Source organism: Pristis pectinata, chromosome 5 (genome assembly GCF_009764475.1).
Source record: "Pristis pectinata isolate sPriPec2 chromosome 5, sPriPec2.1.pri, whole genome shotgun sequence".
Classification (NCBI taxonomy): Eukaryota; Metazoa; Chordata; class Chondrichthyes; order Rhinopristiformes; family Pristidae; genus Pristis; species Pristis pectinata.
The window spans coordinates 32,998,003-33,025,413 of NC_067409.1; the positions used below are offsets into that span (position 1 = coordinate 32,998,003).

Below are 27,411 nucleotides of genomic sequence, written 5' to 3' on the forward strand. Positions count from 1 at the left end.
CTGAAGACCTTCACTTTGGATCCCAGAAAGGGTTTTTTTATGTTAAGATACCGAGAACTGTAGAAGCACAGTTTTAGATGTCCATGTACAAAAAAAAAAACAATCAATAATAGCTGTTGTACTAATCTAAGCCAATGAAAAGTGCAGAGAAGATTTATGAGGATGTTTCCAGGACTAGAAGGCCTGAGTTATGGGGAAAGGTTGGCCAGGCTAGGTCTTTATTCCTTGGAACAGAGGAGAATGAGGGACAACCACATAGAAGTGTTTAAAATTATGAGAGGCATAGATAAAGTGGATGGTAACAGTCTTTTTTCCGGGGTAGGGGAGTCCAAAACTAAGGGGCATAGATTTAGGGTGAGAGGGGAAAGATTTAAAAGGGATCTCTTGAAAACTTTTTCACACAGAGGATGGTGAGTATATGGAATGAGACGCCAGAGGAAGTCATTGAGGCAGGTATAAAAGTATCATTTAAAAAGTACTTGGATAGGTACATGGAGGGGCAGGGCTTGTAGGGATATGGGCCGAATGCAGGAAATTGGGACTAGCTGAGTGGGCATTGTGGTCGGTATGAATGTGTTGGGCCGAAGGGCCTATATTCATGTTGTATTTCTCTATGACTCTATGAAGGGGACTGGTATATGGTGTGACTGACTGAACTGAGCTACGTGGAAGCTGTAGCTAGGAGATATACAAGATCTTTATTCAACACAGGAGATCTTTGAGAGAGAATCTAGTTCTCCTCTCCCGATACAATGTTTTATTCCTTTTGAACACAAAGAAAACAATGAATGATTAGCTACAGTTTCAATGGCTATAATTGCCTACCTAACTTAAAAATTTTGAACATAAGTAACTTTGCAGAATTACATATTTACGATGGGAGCACATCCCAACTAACAGAACCGCTTTGAATATTCAAATACTGGTGGCTAGTCCAAAAGCTTCTGAGCACAAACTCCAGACACCCAAAATATACCTCTTTTGTTACAGTGTTGAGGGATGGCTCCCTGCATATACAACGAGCCAGAATATTAAGTGACAAAACAGACCTGTCATAAACTGCGCATTAAGTGGCAGGGATGTGCCTTTAACAATATGTTAATACAGGAGATGGCCACTTAATGCCTTCCATAATCTCATCCTGAAGTTTTCAATGATCACAAGTTAACATGAACACTCATCTATTGTCTTCCCCTGCAAAGTTTCAGTGGTACAGAATCAGAATGTCCCACACTCATTGATTGGTTTTGATGGCCTTAAAGTATCAATTGAAGTTAAATTGTGAACAGGTTTTATTTCCTGAAGACTGGTTCTCATTTTAAGTAATATTTGCTATCCATAATTTCATAACTCCAGAATAATCCCTAATCCCTAAAGGAGTTATGGTTCACTTGTATATAGCTTTCGCCAGTGTACTGTGTTCAGTTTTGGGCTCTGAATATCAGGAAAAATATAATGTCCTTGGAACATTTCCAACCAAGGCTGCCTCTGCAAAATCCTCCGTATGGACTAGTAGGGTAGACTAACCAATGTCAGTGTCCTTTACCAACTAATATCCTCAGCATCAAGATTCTCATTGCATTCAATCAGTTCAGACCAGTGGGCCACATCGTTGGCAAGCCTGACATCAGATTCCTGAAGCAAGCATTCTACCATGAGTTCTATTATGGCAAGCAATTTACAAAGACAAAGAAAGCATTTCAAGGACATCGTCAGTATGCTCCTTGAAATATTGTAACATCAACAGTGACTCATAGGAATCCCTGGCCCAAGTTTATCCAAATGGTGGAGAAGTATCCAGGAAGGAATGGAGCACTTTGAGTTTTTCAGAAGTATGCACATGGAGACCAGTGCAAGCAGTCAAAGGAGTGCAGAACAATCCAACCAACTCACCTCCTGCCTCCTCAAGCTAAACTTATACCACCTGTGAATCCCACATTGGGTTCATTAGTCACTACAGTACCCGCAGAACTGTAATCAAAGCAAGTTATCCTTGAGGGACTGCCTAAGAAGAAGACTGATCTGGGAGAAAATACAGCACAAAGTTACCAAGATTGTACCTTGCTTTAAATGGTTGAGAGGACAAATACGTTTGGCTTTGTGAACCCTGAGCTGGGAAAGTTGAAGGCTAACCTTCATCAGGGGCTTTGAAATGTTTGGAAATACAACAGAAGTAAAATACTATGAGCTCTGGAAATCTGAAATAAAAGAGAAATGTGAGTACAGAGAAAGCCAGGCAGAATTTGTCAAGGTGGGTTAATATTTCAGGCCAATGACCTATCATTGGAACTGATTTAACTGCTCTGATGATAAGTCATCAACATGAAACATGAACTGCTTTTCTCTCCATAAATGCTAACTAACATGCCTAGTATATCCCAGATATTCTGCTTTTATTTTGTGAAGGATTGAGTTGGATATTTAGGAAAAATCTATTTCTTTTGGCAGAGGATTCCAGAACATCAAGGCATAATATCAAACTAGAGTGAAGGCTTTTCAGGTGTGAAGTTGAGAACCATTTTTCATACTCCGATAAGTAGTAATCTGAGCCTCTCCTCACAAGACCACAGATTTCTGTCCAACTGAAATTTTCAAAAGTGGTAATGGCAGATTTTCATTGGTTTAGGATCTCACAGAATATTGATCAAAGTGGGAAATGTATTGTTGCAATGATTGGCCATGATCTCATGGACTGACAGAGCAGGCTTGAGGGCTGAACGGCTTGCTCAGTTTATTCTTGTTACTATGTTACACAAAGAGCAAAGAGGAAAATCTGTTGTTCAAGTTTGGATTCCTGAAAATGCACTAAATTACATTGTCTCTGCAGTTAAGTGAACCTGCTATGTGTCTTCTTGTGGTTCTAACCTATCTACAGTCCCAATAATCTGGCACACACTAATTTGGTATCAACAATTTCAACATTAAAACTTGTTGGGCTGACATTCAAAGTAATTATACATGAAGAACAAACAAGATATTTCATAGCACAAATTCATAAAATATGTTAATAATTCAAAAATACGTACCTGTCCTTAGATTGCTTTCGGTCCTCAAGTAGGCCAAGTAGTTATATTGTCAATAATTCCATATCATTTAATTTTTGCTTTCAGTCTAGTGTGCAACATCTTATCTGGCACATTCTGAAGATCCATATACGAAACAACCTGAATTCCCACTGTGATTTCATCACAGAAGATTCAATTAAATTAGTCTGAAAAGTCATGGGCTGAGCACCAGCAATTTACGTGGACACATTCCTATGTGTTCTGTCCCCTTCCTCTGGATTTCCTCACCTTTAGGCCCTTCTAGGGCAGGTGTAACACAGAAGGTGAAACGAATGCCAGCAGGATCAAAATATTGAACTAAAGTGATCCTACCAGTTCTATGAAAATAACCCATGAAAAACATAGGTGGATTTGGGAGGCAGATGTTTCACAAATTCAACAAGAAGCATTCTTTCCAGAGGTTTGACTTTGAGACAGAGGTATTGTGACAGAGGTATGTATACTATACTATATTCCAGAGTTAGGAATATCTCATTTGCAGACATGTTTTCACTCTGTTTTATGCTGTTGCTTTCCAAATCCCCCAATTCCATTTTTCAAAAACACCAATCAGATATCTGTCATTGCCATAACACTGAGACAACAATGCCATCCTCTGCGGCTGAGATCAGAGTAAACAAGCCCTCTCCATCCTTCTCCCCTGACCTGCAGCACCTGACAGGTTTGACCACATCACCACATTCCACATGGTGGGATTATTCTTATTGAGTTCTGTTAGCATTTATCTGGCCATAGTCAGGGAACCTCTTCCTTCCCTGCTACCTCCAGAGTCCCCAGTCAATCACTCCTTGGTCTTCTCTGATACATCATAATAAACATTTCTGCCTTAATACCTGGCACTCCTTTAGATTGTTCCTTAACTATTCCTGTCCTAATGTATTCTTTTTGACTCATATCAAAGATAATCAATGTTGTGAAGTGCTTGGGTATTTTATTAAAACTGCCCTGGAAATGTACACTGTTGACTCTCTCAGAAAAAGATGTATGTATATTAGTTTGGTTCCTTCTGGGCTATGCTTTTCTGGCTATAGTTCTTTGTAATTTGTGAAAACAAACCAGTGACTTAAATATTTAAATAGCGACTCTTATTTGATGGAGTAATTCATCCAGAGACACCAGATTACAGCCAGTTAACTGTCACATGCTTCAAGCAAGAACATAGCCATCCACAGTCAGCAAACAACAGCAGCCAGCCATAGGACTGGAATACTTATTAACTCCTCAGATCAGTCTGTATCTGTGGGGAAAGAAACAGTTAACTTTTAGATGAGCAACTTTTCCTCAGAACTGGAGTGGGATTCGACCTGCTAGCCCAGAGTCCAGAATGTCGCTACTGATGAAAAGTTTAAAACTTTTGTTAGGTCTTGATGCTTTTGCTTAGAGATTCTAATCTGGATTTTAATAATGCCTCTGGTTATTTAGTTGTCCTTCCGATGTCCACAAACAATAGAAGAGCTGAACATCTCTGGGAGTCTTCAGAAAATATGTCACATGTCTGGATGCATGTACTTGCTTTCTAAGTGATTGTCATACTACAAACGTCTAAAAAGTAAGCATCTTAAATGCATAATTTTAAACAAATGAGGGAGTTGAGACTAATTTTACTCATGTTATGACTTAACTTAATTAGCACTTTAAAAGGATATAAGAACTTTGAAACATTTTAATCATAATCTGAGAAGATATTTAATGTGACCCTGAGGTAAAATGTTAGTGCTTTTGGTATTTGAGGTAATAATTTGGATCTTGCCTTATGATAATGAGCTGCTTTCAAGAATTCCACTCCTTCAGTTTTTTATCTTAAATAGAAATAATGCATTTTATCTCTTACCTTTCAATTCAAATATGATGAACTACATTGTTCATATCAGTTCTTTTGTAGAATGAAGCTGTGTAAGCAGTAGCAACCTGAACCAGAAAAATAAGCACAGGAGAATATAAGGACAGGCAGGATGTCTGGAAGCCAAGCAAGTTGAAATCTTAATATGTCAAAAGAATGTTTGAAGAAAGAATCTGTCTAGTGCAAAGTCAACATATGGCAGTTTGCAAATGAATGAAATTACAAAGTTAGTCCAACCCCATTGGAGGGATGAAAAGCAGTCAAAACCAGTTCTGCAGGCTCTTTGGGCTCAAAGGGAAGTCCTATGTATATCATTATATCTTTATATTATCAGATTTATGGTGACTTTGACATTATTAATTGATTAATTTTTTGGTGAATTGATAATTCTGTTTTGTTTTCGAGGAGTTTATCACAACGTCATGTCAATTTTTAGCTTTTCGAATGAACAGTAGCTTCCATTAACATTATTTGCATGTTACAGAGAAAGAATATATATTGTAGTCTATGCAAACAAGAAAGCTATTTTGTGTCCAGTAGTATTCTAGGAGTGGAATAAATTGACAACCAGTTAATCCATGTTAATGATTTCAGTTGAGGAAAGACTACTGTTCACAACAACTGGAGGCTTCTACAGCCAAACTGCTTTTCACAATGGTATTCAGTGTGGTGGATATTAGCATTTCCAGTTTATTTTCCCAAAGTTGGTTTGTAAAGAATTTTTTTCACTATCTAAGAGACATAGACATTGCTAGGAATGATTATGTTATGATTAGACAGAATCAATGAAGTTTTCATGAAAGAAAAATCATGATCTAAGAATTCTTTTGATGCTGGGGATCCATTAACCATAGATTATCTGGATTTTCAAAAGACATTCTATAAAGTAATTCATAAAAGGTTATTAGACAAGATTAAGATTCATAGTATTGGGGTTAATGTGTTACAGTGGTATAAGGATTGGTTAATTGATAGAAAAAATTAATAGAAACTGCTTCATTTCAGGACTGGAGGATGTAACCATTTAGTGCCATAAAGGTCAGTGCTTGAGCCTCATTGAAGTTCAATGACTTAGAGGAGAAGAACAAATATAATGTATCCAGATTTGGTGAGAATAGAAAAGGTGGTTGGAAAAGTAAATTGGAATGAAGATATAAAGAGACAAGAAATAGATATAATTGTAAAATGGCTAAGTGATTAGGAAGAAGATGGCAGTTGCAGCTTAATATGGGGAAGGTTAAAATCACCTAGTTTGGGAGAAAGAGTGAATTAGCAGAATATTTTTTTAAAAGGTGAGGGACTTATAAAAGTTAGTATTAGTGGCATTAGGAGTTTAGTTCATAGTTCATAGATCTTTGCATATTTTGCTGCTGACCCAGACTCTCGACAGTAACTTCTATTTCCAAGTTTTCCCTCCCCTTTTATATTTTCCTTTTCAAAACTCTAATAAAACTTTCCATTGTCATCATATCTTTTGACCCACCCCTCTTCCCCCGCCCTTAGTAATTCTGTCTTCCAGATCCCTATTACATCACTACAATACTACTTGTCCTACTCTCCTGTTGCTATCTCTGGCTCAATCCATGCATTGGTAATACTACAGATTCCCTCAGTGCTTTTCTAATATCCTCCAAAGAGCACTGTGTACAGCCCTAGTCACTTCATCCTACTCTCTTGCCACTGGGGTCTACTCTTGGCAATCTCCTTTCCATTCAATTCACATTTGTGATGTAAGGTATGCAGCAGCTAATTTTCACACAGTAATTTCCCTAAACCAATAGGTTAATGATTAGTTTTAGTAACATTGAATAATAGTGAGAGAACATTGAAAAATGTTGGCCAGGACACTGGAGTTAACCTCTTTAAATTAGAGCACAGTTACAAAAGGTAATCAAATAATCTCACAGAATGCTAACCTTTATCTCCTGATGTTTGTAATTGAGAAGGAAGAATTAATGTTTCAATACTGCAGATCCTGGGTCAACCCTATTTACTATACATCAGGAAAGGTATTGATCTTGGTATGTTTACTGCATTGATTCACCATAATGTTATCAGGGTTTAAAGGATTAAATTATGAAGTCAGACTTTTTAAACATGGTTTTCATTCTTGTGAGTTTATAAGGTTGAGAGGTGATGTAATGGAATAAAGATAAGAGGTCTCAATAACATAGATGAAGAGAAACTATTTCCTGTGGTGGAAGAATCCACAACTAATGGCATAATCTTAAAAGTAGAACTATGAAATTCAGGTATGAAATTGGGGAGCCTCTTTTCACACATTAACAAAAACTTGAAATTGTCAGCTGAAGGCAAAACAGCTCTTGGGCTGAATGGTCTACCTCTTGTTCTTATTTTCCTGTATTGTATACAGTAGAGAAGGGGATGCAAATAAAATTAATGTAAACTTTGACATGTGGAGGAGGGAAATAAAAACAAAAGCTTACAAAGATTCTCACCATAATAACTTAAGTAAAAGGACTTCATTAAAACTTCAAAATAATGTAATATTTTTGAAAATTACAGAATTATCTAACGTGGTGAAATCTCAACTTGATTTTTTCCCCCATCAGGCCTTGTGAGTCTACATTTGTGTGTTTGTTTACCAAGAATCAAGCTCTGATCAGAATATTGTGTTTAGATTGTCTGTTTAAGTACTTCATCAGTGAATTGTGAAGTAACCTATTCCTTCAGATGGAGCTCCAATCAGCACAATGGATGGTAGTAAGTGTTCCCATATGCCATCAGGTGGTCCATTGAAACCTCTCTCTGCCTTTATGTAATATACTCCATAGATACATCATTCCAAGGATACACTGCAGTCTAATGGTTGTTGCCAATCCCAAATGAAAGAAGCTGCATGAGGCCTTTCTTTAAATTCTCTTCTATTCTGAGACACCTAATTTTGCCTTAATTAAAGTGATAACTTCCCAACAAATATCTTTAATAAAAATGTAGAATATTACAAATGCATCACTGCTAATTATGTCATTGACATTTATTCTAGTTGGACTCTTTTTAAATTTTCTTAGGCTTTTTGATGGTTGAAACCAATACTCAAACAGCATAAATTGTTTGGTTCCATAATTAGATGTAGTGTTTTAGTCCAATGTAGAATCACAGTATGGTTATGGTACAGGAGGAGGCCATTTAGCAACATTGTGTCTGCACCAACTCCCTACTGCTGTAACGTACTTGCTCCACACCCTGTACCCTTTTCCATAGCCTTGCAAATATTTCCTCACCATATAATTACCCATTTCCCTCTTGACTACATCAGAACCTGCCACCATCACATCAGCAGGGAGTGCATTCCAAATTCCAAGCAAATGCTTCATAAAAAAGATTTCCTCATGTCCCTTCCCCTTTTTTTATACCTGTCATCCCTAATTCTCAACCACTCCATTAATAGGAACAGCCTATTCTACCCAGAGCCCTTAACATTTGATACACTTCTATCAAATCTCCCCTCAGCCTTCTTTTCTTCAAAAGAAACAGTGTCAGCTTCATTAATCTATCCTTGTAACTGTCGTGCCTCATCCCAAGAACGATTCTTATAAGTCTCCTCTGGACCTTCCCTAGTGCTTCCATGTCTGTCCTATAATGAGGCAACCAGAATTGAACACTTTACTCCAGCTGAGGCTGGGCCTGTATTTTAAATAAAAATGTATAGAATGACTTCCCTGCTTTTATACTCTATGTGTCCATTGATAAAGCCCAGAATTGCACATACTTTCTCAGTCTGAACTGCCACTTTCAACGACATGCACCCATACCCCCAGATCTCTTTGCCCCTGCAGCCCACCATCCTTTATTCTACATTGTCTTTCCTCATTCTTCCTACAAAAATGCACCACTTCACATGTTGCACATTAATTTTCATCTGCCATACCTTTGCCCATTCTAACCAGCCAGTTCATATCCTGCTCTAATTTATCACTCTTCGCTTCACAATTCACAATAATATCAAATGTTATGTTCATCTGCAATTTCAGAAGTTGTGACTTACAGTCAGAAGTCTAGACCATTACAAAAAAAGTGATGGCTCTAATGCCAATCCCTGAAGAACACCATTATCCACCATCCTCCAGTCTGAAAAACAACCATTCACTAAGACCCTCAGTTGCCAAATTTGTATCAATGCTGTCAACAAAATAAACTATCCAATGAAGTAGTAAGCTCCAGCTGCAAAAAAGTGACCTCCATAGTGCGTCACAGGAGACAAAGAACAGGGTCTAAGGAATCAAAACAGATCACAAAGGGTAAGCCCAGTGGAAAATTTCTTGGATTCCAGAAAGAGGGAAGTGATGACTGGTAGGGTTTATTGCTGCGTTCACTTTTGTTCTAAGTAATTTATATCTGTACAATTTGGTCTCAGAAACTGGAAGTCAAAGTTCCAGCAAATTGTTGAATAAAGTTAGTAATCTGAGAAACATGTCCAAATTTAGGGAAAATCCAGAGTTGCAGATGGAGGAAAATTGCAATTGAAATGTTATAAAGTGTGACATTGATCTTTTAGGTAGTAGGTGTAAAGGCAACAGAGAAGTAGTAAGATCTGTAAATATAGATATATAGGTCGTTAGAAGTAGGAACACATGTTGGTAAAGCCACAAGGACTTAGGCTCATTAAGCACATGGGCACATTTCTAACAAGCTTATAAAAAGCCAAAACAGGGCAATCGAGCGTTTCCTTAACATGGAAAGTTATCACAACATCATTGCATTTATTGTCCATCCCTCATCACGATGATTGACGTGATGCGTGGCTGCGGACGAGCGCGCCCGCGCCCGGGCTGACGTGCTCAAACGCGTTCCTCAGCGAGGCTCTGGGTCGCTGGTGCTGCGACGTGGCGCGCTCCCGGGTGGAGACTGTGCGGCGAGCGGGTACGCGCGCCGGTCTCATGCTCGCGCCGGGGGTGGGGGGCGGAGTTGGAAGGGAGGCAGAAGCAAGTGTGAGAGAGCGAGCTGTGCGGGAGAGTGAGTGAGTGGCGCATCTTCGCTCTCCAGCCTCGGCAAGATGAATCCACAGTGTGCACGGTGTGGGAAAATTGTTTATCCCACGGAAAAAGTGAACTGCTTGGATAAGGTAATTTTATTATTTTTCCATCCTTCACAAGCGGAAGGTTGGTTCATGTCCGCGGCGCATCACTTGTGTCCGAGTTAAATTGGAAACAAAATGAGAATAAAGTGTGTGGTCGGGGGGGAGGAATGTGAGGTTATGGTGATCTGGCGAAAGGTGTGAGATCAGACAAGCCGGTGCATTAAAATGGGGCTGTCTGACTCTGAACTGCGCGAAAAGTGTCGATTCCAGGGACTGAAATGCTGGCAATAGATCTAATTTACTTGTTCGATATGTGACGCATTGCTGAATGGTGCGAAGGATTTGACTGGAGACCGATGGTACTAAGCAACCTGTCAGTGAACGTTGTTGTACCTGAAGCCATCTGGGTTAGCTATTCATTTAAAAATATGTAATCAACGTACTTGAATGCTCAATTCTGAATATTTCCCATAAGCTGCTATTTTTTGTGCATGCATTAAACATTCTGCATTTACGAAATCAGTGATCCACAGTTTGACGCAGAATATATTGTAGAGAGGTGTGTGGAATAAAGCAAATTAATTTTCTTTCCGACAATACTGTTATTTATTTATGTTTTCAGATTGGATTCGGGTTGTTATAGGAATGGCACGTATGGAATGATTAAGACTTTTTCTGGGATTTTATTTTCATGTTGTCTAAGTATTGGGCAAACAAGAAAATAAATGTTTTTTTTCTTTTTACAGTATTGGCATAAAGCATGTTTCCACTGTGAGATCTGCAGAATGACTCTCAATATGAAAACGTACAAAGGATATGAAAAGAAACCTTATTGTAATGCGTGAGTCAATGTTTAGTTATTTTTGATGCGTTGATAATGACAAGCCTCACTGAAATGACCCAACAAAAAGATCAGTGTTGTGTTTTACTCTCGTTTTAATCCATGCCCGCAAACAAGTTTGGTAAGCCTGAGGTGTGGCAGTTCTTTATTAAGTGTTTATTTTTTCATCAGTTACATATTTGGAAAAATGTCTTATTGTGAGGTAAGTTGATTCCCTCCCCCCGTTATGATTTGATTATCAAGAATAATCACAAAAGTTATACAAAATACTTCTGTCCGATGACCTTGAATGCTGAACTATTCTGTTGGTTCACACAACCAGAGCCTTCAAAAAATACTTAGCATTTTTTCAGAAAAGACATTAAAAAATGAAGATAGAGGAGACTACAGATGCTCATATGGAGAATATGGAACAAAAAATAGAATTCTGGAAGAACTCAATGGGTCAAGCAGCATCTGTGGAGACAAAAGGTGTAAGTTTAATTTCCAGATTGAGAGGGAAGAGGAAGGATTGTCGCTGCACAGCAATATGAAAGGGGGGGCATGGGATAGAAACTGATAGGTGAAGCTGGATGGGGAGGGGAGGTTATGCAGATGGACCAGGTGGGTGGAGGGGGGGATGGGAGAAGTGCACCAAGGGATAAGAAAATTAGGTAGACAGATGACTGTGTGGAAGGTGACTACTAGAGGTATGGATTACCTGAAATTGGAAAATTCAATGTTCATACCATTGGGTTACAAGCTACCCAAGTGGAATACAAGATGTTATTCTTCTAATTAGTGTTTGGCTTCTCTGTAGCATTGGAGAAGGCTGATGCGGGAGTGGGAAGTAGAGTTAAAATAGCATGCAGCTGGAAGCTCTATGCCCATTGTGGACGGAGTGCAGATGCTCTGCAAAAGGTTGACTAGTTTATGTTTGATTTCACCAATTAGAGGAGGCCACATTGAGAGCACTGAATCCAGGTTGGAAGAAGTGCAGGTGAACCTCTGCCTCACCTGGAAGGGCTGTTTAGGTCCCTGGATGGCGATGAGGGAGGAGTTGAAGGGACAGGTGCTACACCTCTTGTAGTTGCAGGGGATAGGGAGGGGTGGGTGGGAAGGTGTGAACAAACAGGGAGTAATAGAGAGAGTGGTCCCTGCAGATAGCAGAAAGGGATGAGGAGAGGAAGATGTGACTGGTGGTGGGATCATAAAGACAGAGATGGCAGAAATGGTGGATGATGATGATGATGTGGAGGCTGGTGGGGTGAAAGGTGAGGACCAAGGGAAGTTTATTGCTGTTCCATTTGGGGAGAGGTGGGTTGAGCACGGATGTGTGGGAAATGGAGGAGATGTGTGTGAGGGATCTATCAACTATGGCAGAGAGGAAGCCACCTTTCTGGAAGGAGAACATTTCAGAAGCCCTATAGTAGAAGGCCTCATCTTTATTTGGCTTGTATCATCAAAATCAAATTTTGAAGGTACAAATGGATGCGACAACATGAGAACTGGACACTGGTAGGATTTATGTTCACTGGTAGGATTTATGACATCACTTAATAATAAGGGTCCTCTGCTGGAGTAAGCACCTCTTTGTTAAATTGGTGCATTTGAAATTTCACTTATTTAACCTGCTCATCAAATTATGATGGGAACAATTACTGGGCTGCTTTCCCATGTCTTATACAAAAGCTTCTAAAGTGTTTTTAGAGGCCATGATTCTGGCTGTTTTGGTAAGTTCTTCTCTGATGACTTGTCCTTGCACAGTTAGTGCAAGGCAAAAAAAAGTTCATTAGATTTGTACTTTATCATTTGAAAAATATGGGAATGTTGTGTTTATTCTCAAGTCCGACAATCAGTAAGAACTAGGCACTCTGACTGGTAGTTTTTTTGCAGATGATGCACATAATAAACTGCTTGCAAATAGGTGTGTGCTTCTTATTACACAAAAGTACTATTTCTCAGTATCTTCCATTTGTTTAGTGTTCAACTTGTTCAGCTAAGGTAGCATTGTGGTTAAGTTAATAGACTGTTATCCAGAGGTCTGAATTATTGACTTGAAGCCAAGAGTTCAAATCCCACCATAGCAATTTAGGAATTTAAATAAAATGCTAGTGTCGATAATGGTGACCTTGAAACTACTGGATTGTCCAATGCCACTGGTTCACTAATGCCCTTCAGGGCAGGAAATATGTCATCCTTACTTGGCTTTGGCTTTATGTGGTTCCAGATCTACCAATGTAGTTGTCTCTTGATTGCCCTCTAAAAGTGACAATTAAGGATGGACAATAAACTAGCCTTGCCTTGGCAACCATGTGCTGTGAATGAATAAATAACCTCTTTGGGCTTTGAAAAATGCATGCTATGTGCAGTTTCTTTCTAGTGGGACTCTTTTACACTGTATCAGCTGTTAGTACCTGCTCTATTCCATGCAGACTCATGGGTTTTGATGTCAAGAGCAATTGACCGATTCTCCAGTTATCTAGGAAATATGTGAGAGTCATGATCCAATAAGGGTTCCGGCTGAGCAACAGTTTCTGCCCTGAAACAATATTCCACTATCTGGATAGCTTATTGGAGCCATTCAGAATAGTTATTTGTTGCATTCTCTGCAATGCTGCAGTCAAAAAGAAGTAGACTTGCAGCAAACTGCTAAGCTGTAAGGCAGCAATTTATTGAGTAGAGGTGCACCTGAAATATCCCTTCAGAATACCAACAATTTCCACTCCAATCTGTCACATTCCTAACACCCGCCATTTCAATGCTATATCTGTTACATTAGGATGATTGGAAGACAACAACTGGAACAAATATTTTGCTTCTACTTCAAAAGTGTCCAGTCTTGATATGACAAAATGTTTCATTACTGAATCCTGTAATGTATCAGGCTTATGCAATGATCTATTGTCTTCAGATGGCACCAGTCAAATATGATATCGATGTCTCCCCGTAGGCAAGTTGCCAATGAACAGTGTGAATACTGTTGGTAGCCTGCCAACTCTGTTTAAATTTTTAAAGATGAACAATAAATATTGTCAATGTGATCCTATTCCTTCTATTTAATCCCAGTTCTCTTATTTTTGCCTTTTGTTTCTCTTTTCTACTTTGTTGGCTTGGCCAACTTCACCAATATTTAATTCTTCCTGATACGGCAAAGCCAGATGGAAACTGACCTATGAGGAGAACCCAAAGAGTCTACAAAAGAAAACAGACAGATTGGATTAGGGCAAAAATGTGTCAGATGGAACATAATATGGGAAAATATGAGGTTTTTCAGTTTGGTAGGAAGAATAGGAAAACATTTTTTCATCTTTGCGAAATCAGTGGTGTACAGAGGAATGCTGTTTCATGTAAAGTGGAAAGTAAACATGCAAGCCAAGCTTGCAATTAGGAAGGCATGTAGTAATTTGCCTTAATTGAAAAGGTATTGGAGTACAAGAAAAAGTCAGTCTTACTGCAGTTGTAAATAATTTAAGAACATATTTCGTATTTCACATTTTTATCTCTTGATATGACATATAAGGAGGCCAGCTGGTTTTCAGAGAACTCCCATCATTTGCATTCACTTATTTCCCTATAACCTATTCTCTATCATATGCCCATCTCTTACCTAACTCTCCTGTCATCCACCTGCACTAGGGGCAATTTACAATGGCCAATCAACATACCTGGAATAATGCGTCCCATTTTCTTTTGCATATCTAAGGAAGGATAAATTAGCTCGGCCTACTGAAGTTCAGAAAGTGAAAAGTGATCTCATTGTCACTCTCAATCTCACTCAAAATCTTGCATGTCCCAGAGGTTGCTTCCTCTCCCTTGTGGTCTTGAACAAGGAGGGTTCAAGGCAATAGCCATTTGGGGCTTGATTAAGGAGAAATTTCTTTACCCAGAGTTAATTCTTTGAAATTTTCCATCCAATACAGCTGTAAATACTTATGGTTGAGCAATTTAAAGGTTGAGTTGGATAGATTTTTGTGTACTAAATTGAGGGATATGGGGATTGGTTGGGGAAAATGGAATTAAGGTCTAGGATAAGCCATGACATTGAATGATAGAGAAGGCTTGAGGTGTCATATATCAACATTTGCAATTTTGTTAGAAATTGTCTTTCCTTTGTATGCAAATGAGAAAAATATGTTCTCCATATTGTCAGTACTTGGTGAATGAATTTAAAAAAAAAACTACAGTATAGTGTTCTGAAGAAAATGCATTTGGATTTTCTGAATATTTAATATTTGTCCAAATATCAAACATTGGCATATCAATTTGCCTTTTCTCAGTGCCTTGTTGAGTTACTATATGCAACAATTTCTTCCTAATTGTCCTTACTGGAACTGCAAAAATTGTGTACTTTGTGCAATTAGTCACAATTAGTTGCAAAGTTATTCCATTGTCTCTTTGACTTTTGCTGCAGAGATCCAAAATAAAAATATTTTAACAAAAAGTAATCTTCTCAGTGCTAATCATTTAAGTAATCTTGGATTTATTATCTTTTAAAATCAGATTTGATGAGGGCATGTAATTTTGTTTTTATTTTTTTGACAATAGAATGTAGGTTCATTAGTAGGGAAAGGCTTGCATTTATATGGCACTGTTCACAAAATGAGGACATTTCAAACTGCTTAACCAACAATTAACCACTTTTAGAAGCGTGATCACTTTTGCATTCTCTCTTTCACCACTAAGGTAATTTGCACAAGGCAATAGCAATATGATAATGATGAGATAACTTGTCTTCCCTTGATGTTGATTTAAAGGATAAATGTTGGACAGGAATATCTTCCCAGTTCTTCAGAGTAGAATCATATGATCTTTTATGCCATCCAACAGATCACCTTGATTTATGTCTCATCATAGCCAGGGATGGGAAAGAGGAGATATTGATTCTTAATACATAAGAGCTCCCCATCAAGTAATGGATTATTTTGGGTCTTTATTTCTTTCTAAATGCCTTAATTAAAAAGACTATTGGAAATAAAACTGCTAATTTTGCCAAAATATTAGTGTTGAGAGATATCAAGATTTCAAGCTCGTAGTACAAGATTTCAAAGCTAGTACAATCAATTCTGGTACCTAATAGCCACAGAGAAAAGTACAAAACAGGTTCCAGATCTAACAAAACAAGCCAACAGGCTGAACCTTGCTGGTTCTTAGCTGGTGTGACTGAACGGATATGCTGGCTGTCAATTATTTGCACCTGTGTACACCTTGGATTTCCAAATGTGTGCAGTGAAAGATTACTGTCTGAGAAAAGCTGGAAGTCGGATGCTGTTTCATCTGATTGACTGATCCTTCTCTGGACTTCTCATTGAGCCCAGTGGTAGGCCAGTGATGTGTTGAAGTGAGTGTCTAGATATACACTACAATCTGAACTTCATCCATGTACCAGGGAGGTCTGCCATACAAGTAGTAACCTCATTCATTTCAAAGCAGTTACTGACCCTCTGGAGCAGGTAAGTACAGGTACTTGCTTAGCTTATTTTTCTTTATCTTAATGCATTTTAACTAAACCTTATTCAAACTCTTAATAGTTTTTAAAATGTTATATTTTTGAATTTATTAAATGTCAAACTTTTCAAAAGACCTTCAGAGGGCTCCAAATCAAGGATATGGCATCTAATATCTTGGAGCATGCTCTGTCTCCCCATGTGCCTGACAGGTGTCGAATGTCAGTCCAGCCAGTCCTTCATGTTTAGAACAAATAAATGAAGGTATGTGGGAACAATTTCATCAGGCTGGGTCTTGCACAATTGGACACAGTTCTTAAGGAAAGATGTTTATGCATTCATTACTTCAGAAGAAGGGTAGAGCTTTGGTAGTAGGCAAAAAAGAACTATTCTGTGTTACCTCAATAATTAAGTGGAAACAAAAATCATGTTTCTCATCATATTAGTGTGGTTTAAATATTGTGATGGTCAACATAATATTGTGGTGCTTCAAATATTAGTGGACATTTTTACTGACTGTAACCCAGAAGTTGGATCTGAAAATATTGCTTCATGTGTCCATTCAGCTTACATTTCCTACAGATTTCATTGTCGTGCAATCAAAATGAAAAATGGGCAAAAATTTATATAAACAATTACAGTTCAATGAAAGTGGCAAACTAGAACCATATAGAACATAGAACAGTACAGTACATCACAGGAACAGGCCCTTTGGTCCATAGCTGTGCCAAATTAATTAACTGCCTAACTAAGCTAATCCCTCTGCTTTCACAATGTCCATATACCTCCATTCTCTGCACATTCATGTGCCTATGTAAGAGCTTCTTAAATGTTTCTATCGTATTTGCCTCCACTACCACTCTTGGTGGTGCATTCCAGGCACCCACCACTCTCTGTGTAATTAAAAAAAACTTGACCCACTCATCTCCTTTGAACTTACCCTCCTCACCTTAAAGGCATGCCCTCTAGTATTAGACATTTTGACCCTGGGAAAAAGATGCCAGCTGTCTAGTCTATCTGTGCTTCTCATAATCTTATAAGCTTCTATCAAGTTTCCCTTCTGCTTCTGCTGCTCCAGAGAAATCAACTCAAGTTTGTCCAACCTCTCCTTGTAGCCCATGCTCTCTAATCCAGGCAGCACCCTGATAAATCTCTTCTGCACCCTCCAAAGCCTTCACATCCTTCCTATGATGGGAGACCAGAATTGAATGCAATACTCCAGATGCGACATAACCAGAGTTTTATTGCGCTGCAACTTAACTTCTTGACTCTTGAACTCAATGCCTCAACTAATAAAGGCAATATATTTCTCTTTGCATATGAAAGCTGAAATGTGGCTATTTTAACTAGATGTTTAATGTAGCTATTAATAGTATAGCTATTATTGCTGGATGCTTAAAAAAGTTAAAATGAGGAAATTTTTCAGTCTTTGGTGTTATGTCCTGATACTATGAAAATGCAAGAAAGAAATTGGAAACGGATAGATTCACATTGCACAGAAACAGGCCCTTTGGCACACCATCTCCATGCTGACCATCAAATTGCCCTCTGTACTAATACCTTTTTCCGGCACATAGTGCAGGTCTCAGTTAATTTTAATATTTTTAAATCGTAAAATTGGAAAAAAGCCCCAGGAAAAGTGTGTTTTTCTTGCTGCAAATCTGTTTGTAATTTGAAGAGAGTACCTAAGCAAGTGCAAGTCAGGAAACTCTCATGTACACCTTGGGATGAGGTGGTTGGGTTGAGATGCATTCAGCCAGATGTATTGATAGACAATTACAAAAGATCAAGGAGATTCAAGGATTTTGAACTTGTGTACGTAACCCACTTGCACCCATAAGTCACCAGTTCTTCAGTTTGTGTATTTAATTTCTGCCAATTTTGCATGTTTATGGTAGAAACACCCAGGAAGCTCCAAGCAATTATGTCACAATTTATTTTTGAAAATATAAAGACTTAAAATGGATTCCTGAATAGAAACAAAATATCAATTATATTATGATTTATTTAACAGTTTTTTTTAACAATACTCATCCTTTTTTTTTAGCATGCTACCTTTAATGGGATTTGGAGGAGTATTCTCAGAACATAGTTGTCACATTGCAACCCAAAACCCAGTGAAGAATTATGAAATGGAAGCATAAAAGTTTTTATTTCATTGGCATTTCAAATTCCAGACCTGTTAACCAAGAAGTCCAATGTAATATCTGCCTTTTTCTGCTATTTATGTTTAGCGTGAGTTTTGTTCCTAGCTTTATGCCATTGAATCTGACCAGCATGCTGTAGAAGCCCAAGAATGGAGTTGGCTGATGTCTAATTGATGCTGTTTTGATTGGCATGACTGAAACTGAGAGTTCTTTGTGTGAAAATAGTATACTTGCACAGTTGCACTTCCTTATTGCTACTGGTGGAATAAAATTATCAATTACATAAATCATTAAAATGTTGTGAAAATGCATGACATATAGCTATTATAATTTGTCCTGTATGTGTGCCATGCAGTTTATGAACCAACATATTAGGCATTTTTACCTCAGAATTTCAATTGTTAAATACTGCTGTGAAACCAGTAATTCTAAAGTATGGTTGAGGCTTAAATTGGATATTGTATACAGAGCTGAATTTGTGATCATTAGTTGGCTGGTTGGCATCCTTCCATCTCTGTGAGATAATAGATGTACTGCATTCAGTCTTTGGTGAGGTCATTATCATTCACCACATTTCTGTTGATAACTAAGTTGCTTGATTCTAAAAAGATAAGTCTGCCACATGTACTGCAACTGGAGGTGTCTTCAGCTAATGATGTTGGGTGATCTACAGTTCTGTGGCCTTGCCTGCAGAACTGGTGTCAACTATGGAGCTGTTGAAACCACTGATCATCCTGGTGATGCACCCCTATCCAGAGCCAATGTCATAATTAGCTTCTGTCATCAACTTCAGTTTCCCACTTGTCACAACCGATTATTGAATGCTGATTTCATAACTAGCATCCCAAAAATGGAGCTCTGGATTCAATATGGGTCCTTTGGCTTGGACCATCTCTACATAAAATGTATCCTCAGGGATGAGGCCACCTTTCATCCTGTGCAGAAGCTTGAATTAGCACAGTCTTTGCTAGGATCTGGGATACTTGGCATCTTTGACTCTGAAAGGATAGGTATATTGTGAATGTTTTCCTCCTTTTGAGGTGCCAGGAATATGATATGGACATTGAAGGTAGAAGTTATTGAGTTGTCTTTCTTGGCAGTTAAGTCTAGTCCACAGTTCCCTGCCATACAGCAAGATTTTAAGAATGCAGACCTGAAGAATCATCATCTTGGTCTTTAAGGTGTGTTTGTTATCTGGCACAGTGGACCCAAGAGAGCAAAATTTGTTGACCATATCTAGTACATTGTGATCACAGGTGAAGGTGTATAACACAAGTTCCATAACTACTGTTTTCTTGATATCAACAGCAAGGGAGGACACAGAGCAGGCATGGGACGGATGATCCAAGAGTTGCTAAAGTTGAACTTCTGTCTAGGCAACTAGCATTAAGCATCATTAGGACTTGACTGATGAGAGATCCTGTTGTTCAGAGTCTTTGACTACAAAGAACTTTTTTGGATAATTCCACGTCTTGCTCTTGATTTCATGGGGAACATACTATTAGAATTGGTTTATTATTGTCACTTGTACCGAGGTACAGCGAAAAACTTGTCTTGCGTGCTGTTCATACAGATCAATTCATTACACAAGTGCATTGAGGTAGTACAAGGGAAAACAATACAGAATGCAGAGTAAGGTGTAACAGCTACAGAGAGTGCAGTTCAGGTAGACAATAAGGTGCAAGGTCATAACAAGGTAGATTGTGAGGTCAAGAGTCCATCTCATCGTACAAGGGAACTGTTCAATAGTCTTATAACAGCAGCATAGAAGCTGTCCTTGAACCTGGTGGTACGTGCTTTCAGGCTTTTGTACCTACTGCTCGATGGGAGAGGGGAGAAGAGAGAATGTCCAGGGTGGGTGGGCTCTTTGATTAAGCTGGCTGTTTTACCAAGGCAGCGAGAAGTGTAGATAGTCCATGGAGGGGAGGCTGGTTTTTGTGACGTGCTGAGCTGTGTCCACAACTCTCTGCAGTTTCTTGTGGTCCCGGGCAGAGCAGTTGCCATACCAAGCCATGATGCATCCACATAGGATGCTTTGTATGGTGCACTGATAAAAATTGGTGAGTGTCAAAGGGGATATGCCAAATTTCTTTATCCTCCTGAGGAAGTAGAAGTGCTAGTGAGCTTTCTTGGCTGTGGAGTCTTCGGTTGGACCAGGGCAGGCTATTGGTGGTGATCACTCCTAGGAACTATAAGCTCTAAACCCTCTTGACTTCACTGTTGATGTAGAGAGGAGCATGTGCATTGCCCCCCTTCCTGAAGTCAATGACCAGCTCTTTTGTTTTGCTGACTTCGAGGTAAAGGTTGTTTTCATGGCACCATGTTACTGAGCTTTCTATCTCCTTCCTGTACTCCGACTCTGTCATTTGAGATACAGCCCACTACGATGGTATCATCTGAAAACTTGTAGATGGAGTTAGAGCAGAATCTGGCCACATAGTCATGAGTGTATAGGGAGTAGAATAGGGGGCTGAGGACACAGCCTTGTGGGGCACCAGTGTTGAGAATAATCGTGGCGGAAGTGTTGCTGGCTATCCTCACTGCGGTCTGTTGGTCAGGAAGTCAAGGATCCAGTTGCAAAGGGAGGTGTTGATTCCCAGGTCTTGGAGTTTGGTGATGAATTTGCTTGGAATTATAGTATTGAAGGTGGAGCTGTAGTCAATAAACAACAGTCTAATGTAGGTGTCTTTACTGTCCAGATGCTCCAGAGATGAGTGTAGGGCCAGGGAGATGGCGTCTGCCATAGACCTGTTTCAGTGGTAGGGAATTGCAGTGGGTTGAGGCTGGAGTTGCTGCGTGCCGTGACCAGTCTCTCAAAGCACTTCATGATGGTGGGTGTCAGACCATCGGGCGGTAGTCATTAAGGCACGTTACCTTGTTTTTCTTAGGTACCAGGATGATAGTGGTATTCTTAAAGCAGGTGGGAACCTCAGATTGAAGCAGGGAGAGGTTAAAAATGTCTTTAGTATTGCAGAGAGTCACATCAAACAGGAATAATGAGCAATATGTTTACCTCTTCAACTTTTAAAGTTAGTGTATATGTTGCCTACCTATTCTTCCTTTGCATTTCCCTGTGTTAGTTCAAATAATATGTAGTAACCCATCATTTTTTAAAATCGGAGTAGTGATTGCCAGATTTACTTATGGAAGATATCATTGTTCACACCCATTCAATCTGGAAAATCATCTGTTAACTGATACTCTGTAAAATCCTTTAATCATGGTTCACACTCCCTAGTTTATCATAGACTTCTTAAGATGCATCATATCAATGCCTATTGAAATTCCATCATGTTCATAACATATAATGTACAGTTCATTTTTTAATTCAATGTACTCGATTCTTTAATTAAATTTGTCAGTGATGATTTGCCATTAATAAATCTGTATTGACTGTTGATAATTAATCACAATCATCTCAGGCAGTTATTGTTTGTCCATGTTATATTCTGTGGAAAGCTGCTGATTCAAGATAGGTCAATAGGTTATTGATTTATCCCTCCCTTTTTTTAAACAATGTCCCTGCAGAACCTTCGTATTCTTTGATTCAGGTTCTGTTTCCAAATATGTCTGAAAGATTATGGTCTAAGTTCTCGTATCTCATCACATTCCAAAATGCACACCAGTAGGATATATACTGCTTTTACTGTTTGGTATTTCAGCCAATTTTTTGAATATTAATTCTTCATGTAACCTCCATTCCCTCCTCTTTCACACTTTCATTTTCAGTACTGGAGAATGGTGATGAAGTACTGAGTTTGTATCTCTGATGTTTATTGATCTTCCCTATGAACTACTGTTTGAAAATCCATCATGTTACCTGCCAGTTTTTTCCTACCTTGAAGCAAAAGCAAAATGCTGGAAACCTGAAACAAAAACTAAAGATTGTGGAAATAATCAAGAGGTTATGTGGCTAATAGGGACATAAGCAGGAATTTCATTTAAATTTGTCAGTTTTTTGCAAGGGCATACACATGCATTCTTAATGATATGGGGCCAGTGTGTAGGTACATGACTATAACCTCAAGTTGTATATTTTTTTGGACAAGTGGTAGGGGAGGATTGTACCCCAGGTGTGCTCCCTTTTGTATGCCCTTGGCCACTGTGGAAAGGGGGAAAATTAGAGGGGTGAATATTGCTGAATTCCTCATGGAATTAAAAACTTCTGAGGTGAACAAGATGGATTCAGTAGGCTAAAAATCTGGTGCAAAGCACCATCTTGTAAAGAAATAAATGCAAGTGCTAGGCATAGCTACCTGGTGGCTCATTAAACAGTCAGTTGCCACTTAAAATGCCTGCTAGTACTTATGCTAGCCACAAAATGCTATGCATAATATCAATTACCATCCTTCTCTAACTGTGGTAAACTATTTGGGAATGAACACTGTGCAAATGCCAATTTTAGCATAACTTAAATGGAAAGATATTGTAAAGCATTCAGGGACAATGAATATAAATATTACTGGAAAAACTCAGCATCTGTGGAGAGAGGAACAGAATTAACATTTCAAACAGAAATGTTAATCTTTCAACAGAACTGGACATCTTGCCAATGCCGCTGCAAAGTTTATTCCAGAAATTTACCAAAGACTTATTCTGAATGGATTATTCTAATTATAGGAGTCACCAGATGAAAGGAACTGGCTGGTCATGGGTTGGAAAAAATCAGCTATGATCAAATGGCGGAGCAGACTTGATGGGCTGAATGGCCTAATTTTGCTTCTATATCTTCTGGTCTTATGGAGCATCCTGCAAGGGATGCCTCTGGAGTGGATGTGAAGTAGCAGGAACACATATGCCTGGAAATTGGATTTCACCTTTACTTGAATGCAAAATGATTACTGTGTTGAATTCAACCAGGAAACTTGTGCCAAAAAATTGAAAGTTGGAAAATTTATCCTTAAGAAATTGTTAAGGTGGTTTTCATGTATATGCTGTGTAGAAATGTGACACGCATGATTCTGAATGGTAGCGCCAACAGATTTTACAGTTGCTTTGTTTTGCTGTCAAGGATCATAGGAAGTGGGTTGCAGCCTGAAATAAGTCTTGCCACGGCAAACACATGAGAGACTGCCATGAAGATAAGAGATGATAGAGGGAGAGAACATCCTCATTATATGTAGCATAGAACAGTACAGCACAGGAACAGGCTCTTTGGCTCAACATTGACATCCTTCCCCCTCCCCACCCCCAGTGATGTTATTCATGGAATTGAGTCTAGTGCCGAGTATTCAATCATATTGTATTTCCTTCAAGTGGTTTGATGAGGTTTACTGGGCTCTTTTAGAAGAACGTTAAGGCGCATAACATTACTGTGAATCTGGAATTAGAGATTGGCCAGATTGCAAAAAGATGTAACAAATTTTCATATCTGAAGAACATTAGTGAACAAGATGGATTTTAAGACAATCCAATAGCACCATGGATAGTCTTAATAACAAGATCACAAGATAAGGGAGCAGAAGCAGGCCATTCGGCCCATCGAGTCTGCTCCAAGGAAAAGGGAAAAAGAAATGGGGTGGGAAAAAAAAGAAGAGAAAAAAAATATTCTAATCCCATTTGCCAGCCTTATCCCCATATCCCTTGATACCCTGACTATTTAGATATCTGTCTATCTCCTCCTTGAATACCCCCACTGATCTGGCCTCCACTGCTGTGCGTGGCAAGGAGTTCCACAATTTCACCACCCTCTGGGTAAAGAAACTTCTCCTCATCTCTGTCTTGAAACTGTACCCTCTAATTCTAAGATTGTGCCCTCTGGTCCTGGACACGCCCACCAAGGGAAACAGCCTAGCCACATCTACTCTATCCTTACCTGTCAACATTTTAAATGTCGCTACGAGGTCCCCTCTCATCCTTCTGTACTCCAGCGAGTGCAGTCCAAGAGCCGACAAACGCTCATCATACTTAAGCCCTTTCATTCCTGGAATCATTCTCGTAAATCTCCTCTGAACCCTCTCCAACGTCAGCACATCCTTCCTAAGATGTGGGGCCCAAAACTGCGCACAGTATTCCAAATGAGGCCTCACTAGCGCCCCGTAGAGCCTCATCAACACTTCCTTACTTTTATACACTATACCTCTCGAAATGAATGCCAACATAGCATTCGCTTTCTTAACCACCGATCCAACCTGGTGGTTAACTTTTAAGGTATCTTGTATGAGTACCCCCAAGTCCCTTTGTACTACCGCACTATCAATCTTCTCTCCTTCTAGATAATAATCTACCCGCTTATTTCTACTTCCAAAGTGTACAACTGCACATTTCTCAACATTGAATCTCATCTGCCATTTCCTTGCCCATTCTCCTAAACTGTCTAGGTCCCTCTGCATTCTTTCTATTTCCTCTATGCTCCCTACTCCTCCACTTATCTTGGTGTCATCCGCAAACTTAGCCACACAACCATTTCTTCCATCATCCAAATCATTGATGTACAAGGTAAAAAGGAGAGGCCCCAACACCGACCCCTGCGGCACACCACTAGTAACCGGTAACCAACCAGAACGAGATCCTTTTATTTCCACCCTTTGCTTCCTGCCAACCAGCCAATTTTCCACCCATTTTGCTACCCTGCCCATAATTCCATGACCTCTCATCTTATTAATCAGTCTCTTGTGAGGCACCTTATCGAAGGCCTTTTGAAAGTCTAAATACACAACGTCTACCGCCTCTCCCTTATCCACCCTACCTGTGATTTCTTCAAAAAACTCCAATAGGTTGGTCAGACAGGACCTCCCCTTCACAAAACCGTGTTGACTAGGTCCTATCTTGCCTTGCGCCTCTAGGTATTCGGTAACCTCCTCCTTGAGGATAGACTCCAATAATTTTCCCACCACTGACGTCAGACTAATAGGTCTGTAATTGCCTTTGTGCTGCCTCCCACCTTTCTTATACAACGGAACTACATTCGCTACCCTCCAGTCCTCCGGAACCATGCCAGAATCTATCGATTCCTGAAAAATAATCGCCAATGCCTCCGCTATCTCCACAGCCACCTCCTTCAGAACCCGGGGATGCACCCCATCCGGTCCGGGAGACTTATCAGCCTTAAGCCCCTTTAGTTTTCCAAGCACCTTCTCCCTATTAATCTCAATTGAACTCAGCTCCAATTCGTTATGTTGCTGATCTATTCACATTCATTTAATTCCCGTTCACACTGCCTTGATGTAATTTGACACACATCCCTGAATTTTTTTTTAGGTTTCAGGATTACAAGTCCAATAAGATGATCTCCATTCTTTTTTTAATAATTATTCTACTGGATCGCTTCTTAGCTCATGGAAATTGGTCTTATGAGTCATTGATCTCTCGCAGGTTTTCATTGCAAACCTAACTCTACTTTGGTAATTGATTTACAGATATTCTTCTATCCTTGCTATGTTATTGGAGTATTGTATACACCACTAAATGGGAAAGATGTTGTAGTAATAGAATGTAGAATAGACCCACCAGGATGTTGCCTGGAATGGAGGGCTGTAGTTATAGGAAAGGTTGGATTGGCCCGGTTTATTCTCACTGGAATATAGGAGGCTGAGAGATGACCAAGTTATGAGGGGTACAGATAGGATAGTTAGTCAAAACCTATTTTCTTCCCCCCAGGCAGGAGAGTCTAGAACTAGAGTGCATAAATTTAAGGTGCAAAGGGAGGAATTTAAAGAAGATTCGGGAGGTAAGTTTTTCCAGAGGGGAGGTGAATATCAGGAACGAGCTTCCAGAAGACGTGGTAAAGGCAGATACAATTACAATGTTTTAAAGGCATTTGGACAGTTACTTATATAGGAAAGACATGGAGGGATATGGGCCTAATGCAGGCAAATGGGATTATTGTAGGTTGGCATCATGATCGGCATGGACAAAATGTGCTGAAATGATCAGTTTCTCTGCTGTACAATTCCACGATTCTCTAATTCTGTGTCCCACTTCATTTTAGTAATGCTCCTTCTTGGACTAATAACATAGCCTAGTGTATGTTCCTTGTTTAAGTCAAAAACTTGGTGGTAGTTAGGCCAGTCAAGGAAGAAACATTTTTGCTAACTTCTTACTGGGGTCCTCTTTTATTCTTATTTTTGGGTACATCTTGATTTAGGCAGACACAAGAGACTGTAGATGTTGATCCACCTGGCCCCCACCACCCTATCTCTTTCATCTCCCCCACCCTCACCATCTGCCCATCCACATACCCTCCCCACCTTCCCCCCCCCCCCATTCAATGCTCCACCTTCTTCTCCAATCAGATTCCACCATCTTCTCCAATCAGATTCCACCATCTCCAGCCTTTTGTCACTTCCACTGATCACCTCCCAGCTTTTGACATCATTCCCACTGTCCCCCCCTCCCTCATCTGTCTATCACACCCCACTCTCCTCTCCTGGCTCCACATGTCACTTGCTCCACCCCTTCCCTCCACCTTTTTATACTGGCTATCTTCCCTCTTTCTTTCAGTCCAGATGAAGGGTCTTGACCTGAAATGTTGACTGTCCATTTCCCACCATAGATACTGCCTGACCTGCTGAGTTCCTCTAGCAGTTTGTGTATTGCTCTTGACTTGGGTAGCCTTTTGTCCCACTTGAAACGGGCAGTACTTTATCGCAGTTTGAAGAAAGGAGTCAAACAACTGGTGAGATCCTTAAACCATTTTCATAAGTACTTGTGTTGCATTTGCCAGTTCCTCGTCACCTGTACTCAAAATTTGCATGGTAAAATTGTGCACCATCTAAATATGAGTTATTCATGTCTGTGGAGGACATTTCTTTTGTTGTATTCATTGCATTTTGTTGATACTTAACTATTTTCAAAGTGAGTGGAATGACTATAAAATAATCTGAACTCTTGAGGCTTCTCTCAATATATTTTTTTCCCCTGGTTATTTCCCACTAGGCAGGGAAGCAAAGGGAACAGACAAACTACTGTAGCTGCAGGGAAAGTGAGAAGATTTACTTGTAACCCAACATGCCTGGGGTTTCTAAGACCAGCTTCTGGCAGCTTCAAATGCAAGGCTGTCATGTGGTTGTATCACCATCTGCAGCAGGACCTGTAACCAACTGCCACAGC

The 27,411-nt window shown here is 39.5% G+C and overlaps 1 protein-coding gene across 2 annotated transcripts in view; it reads left to right on the plus strand.

Moving 5' to 3' along the window:
- Window positions 1-9,767: 9,767 nt before the first annotated feature.
- LOC127570621 (LIM zinc-binding domain-containing Nebulette-like) overlaps window positions 9,768-27,411 on the plus strand; it is a 252,148-nt gene continuing 234,504 nt past the window's right edge. The window contains exons 1-2 of one of the 2 annotated variants that reach the window (XM_052016347.1): window positions 9,768-9,991; window positions 10,693-10,787. In XM_052016347.1, the coding sequence (XP_051872307.1) occupies window positions 9,923-9,991; window positions 10,693-10,787 (164 nt within the window). In that variant the 5' untranslated portion in view covers window positions 9,768-9,922. The remainder of the gene's footprint in view (window positions 9,992-10,692; window positions 10,788-27,411) is intronic. The other variant, XM_052016348.1, reaches the window with a different exon arrangement.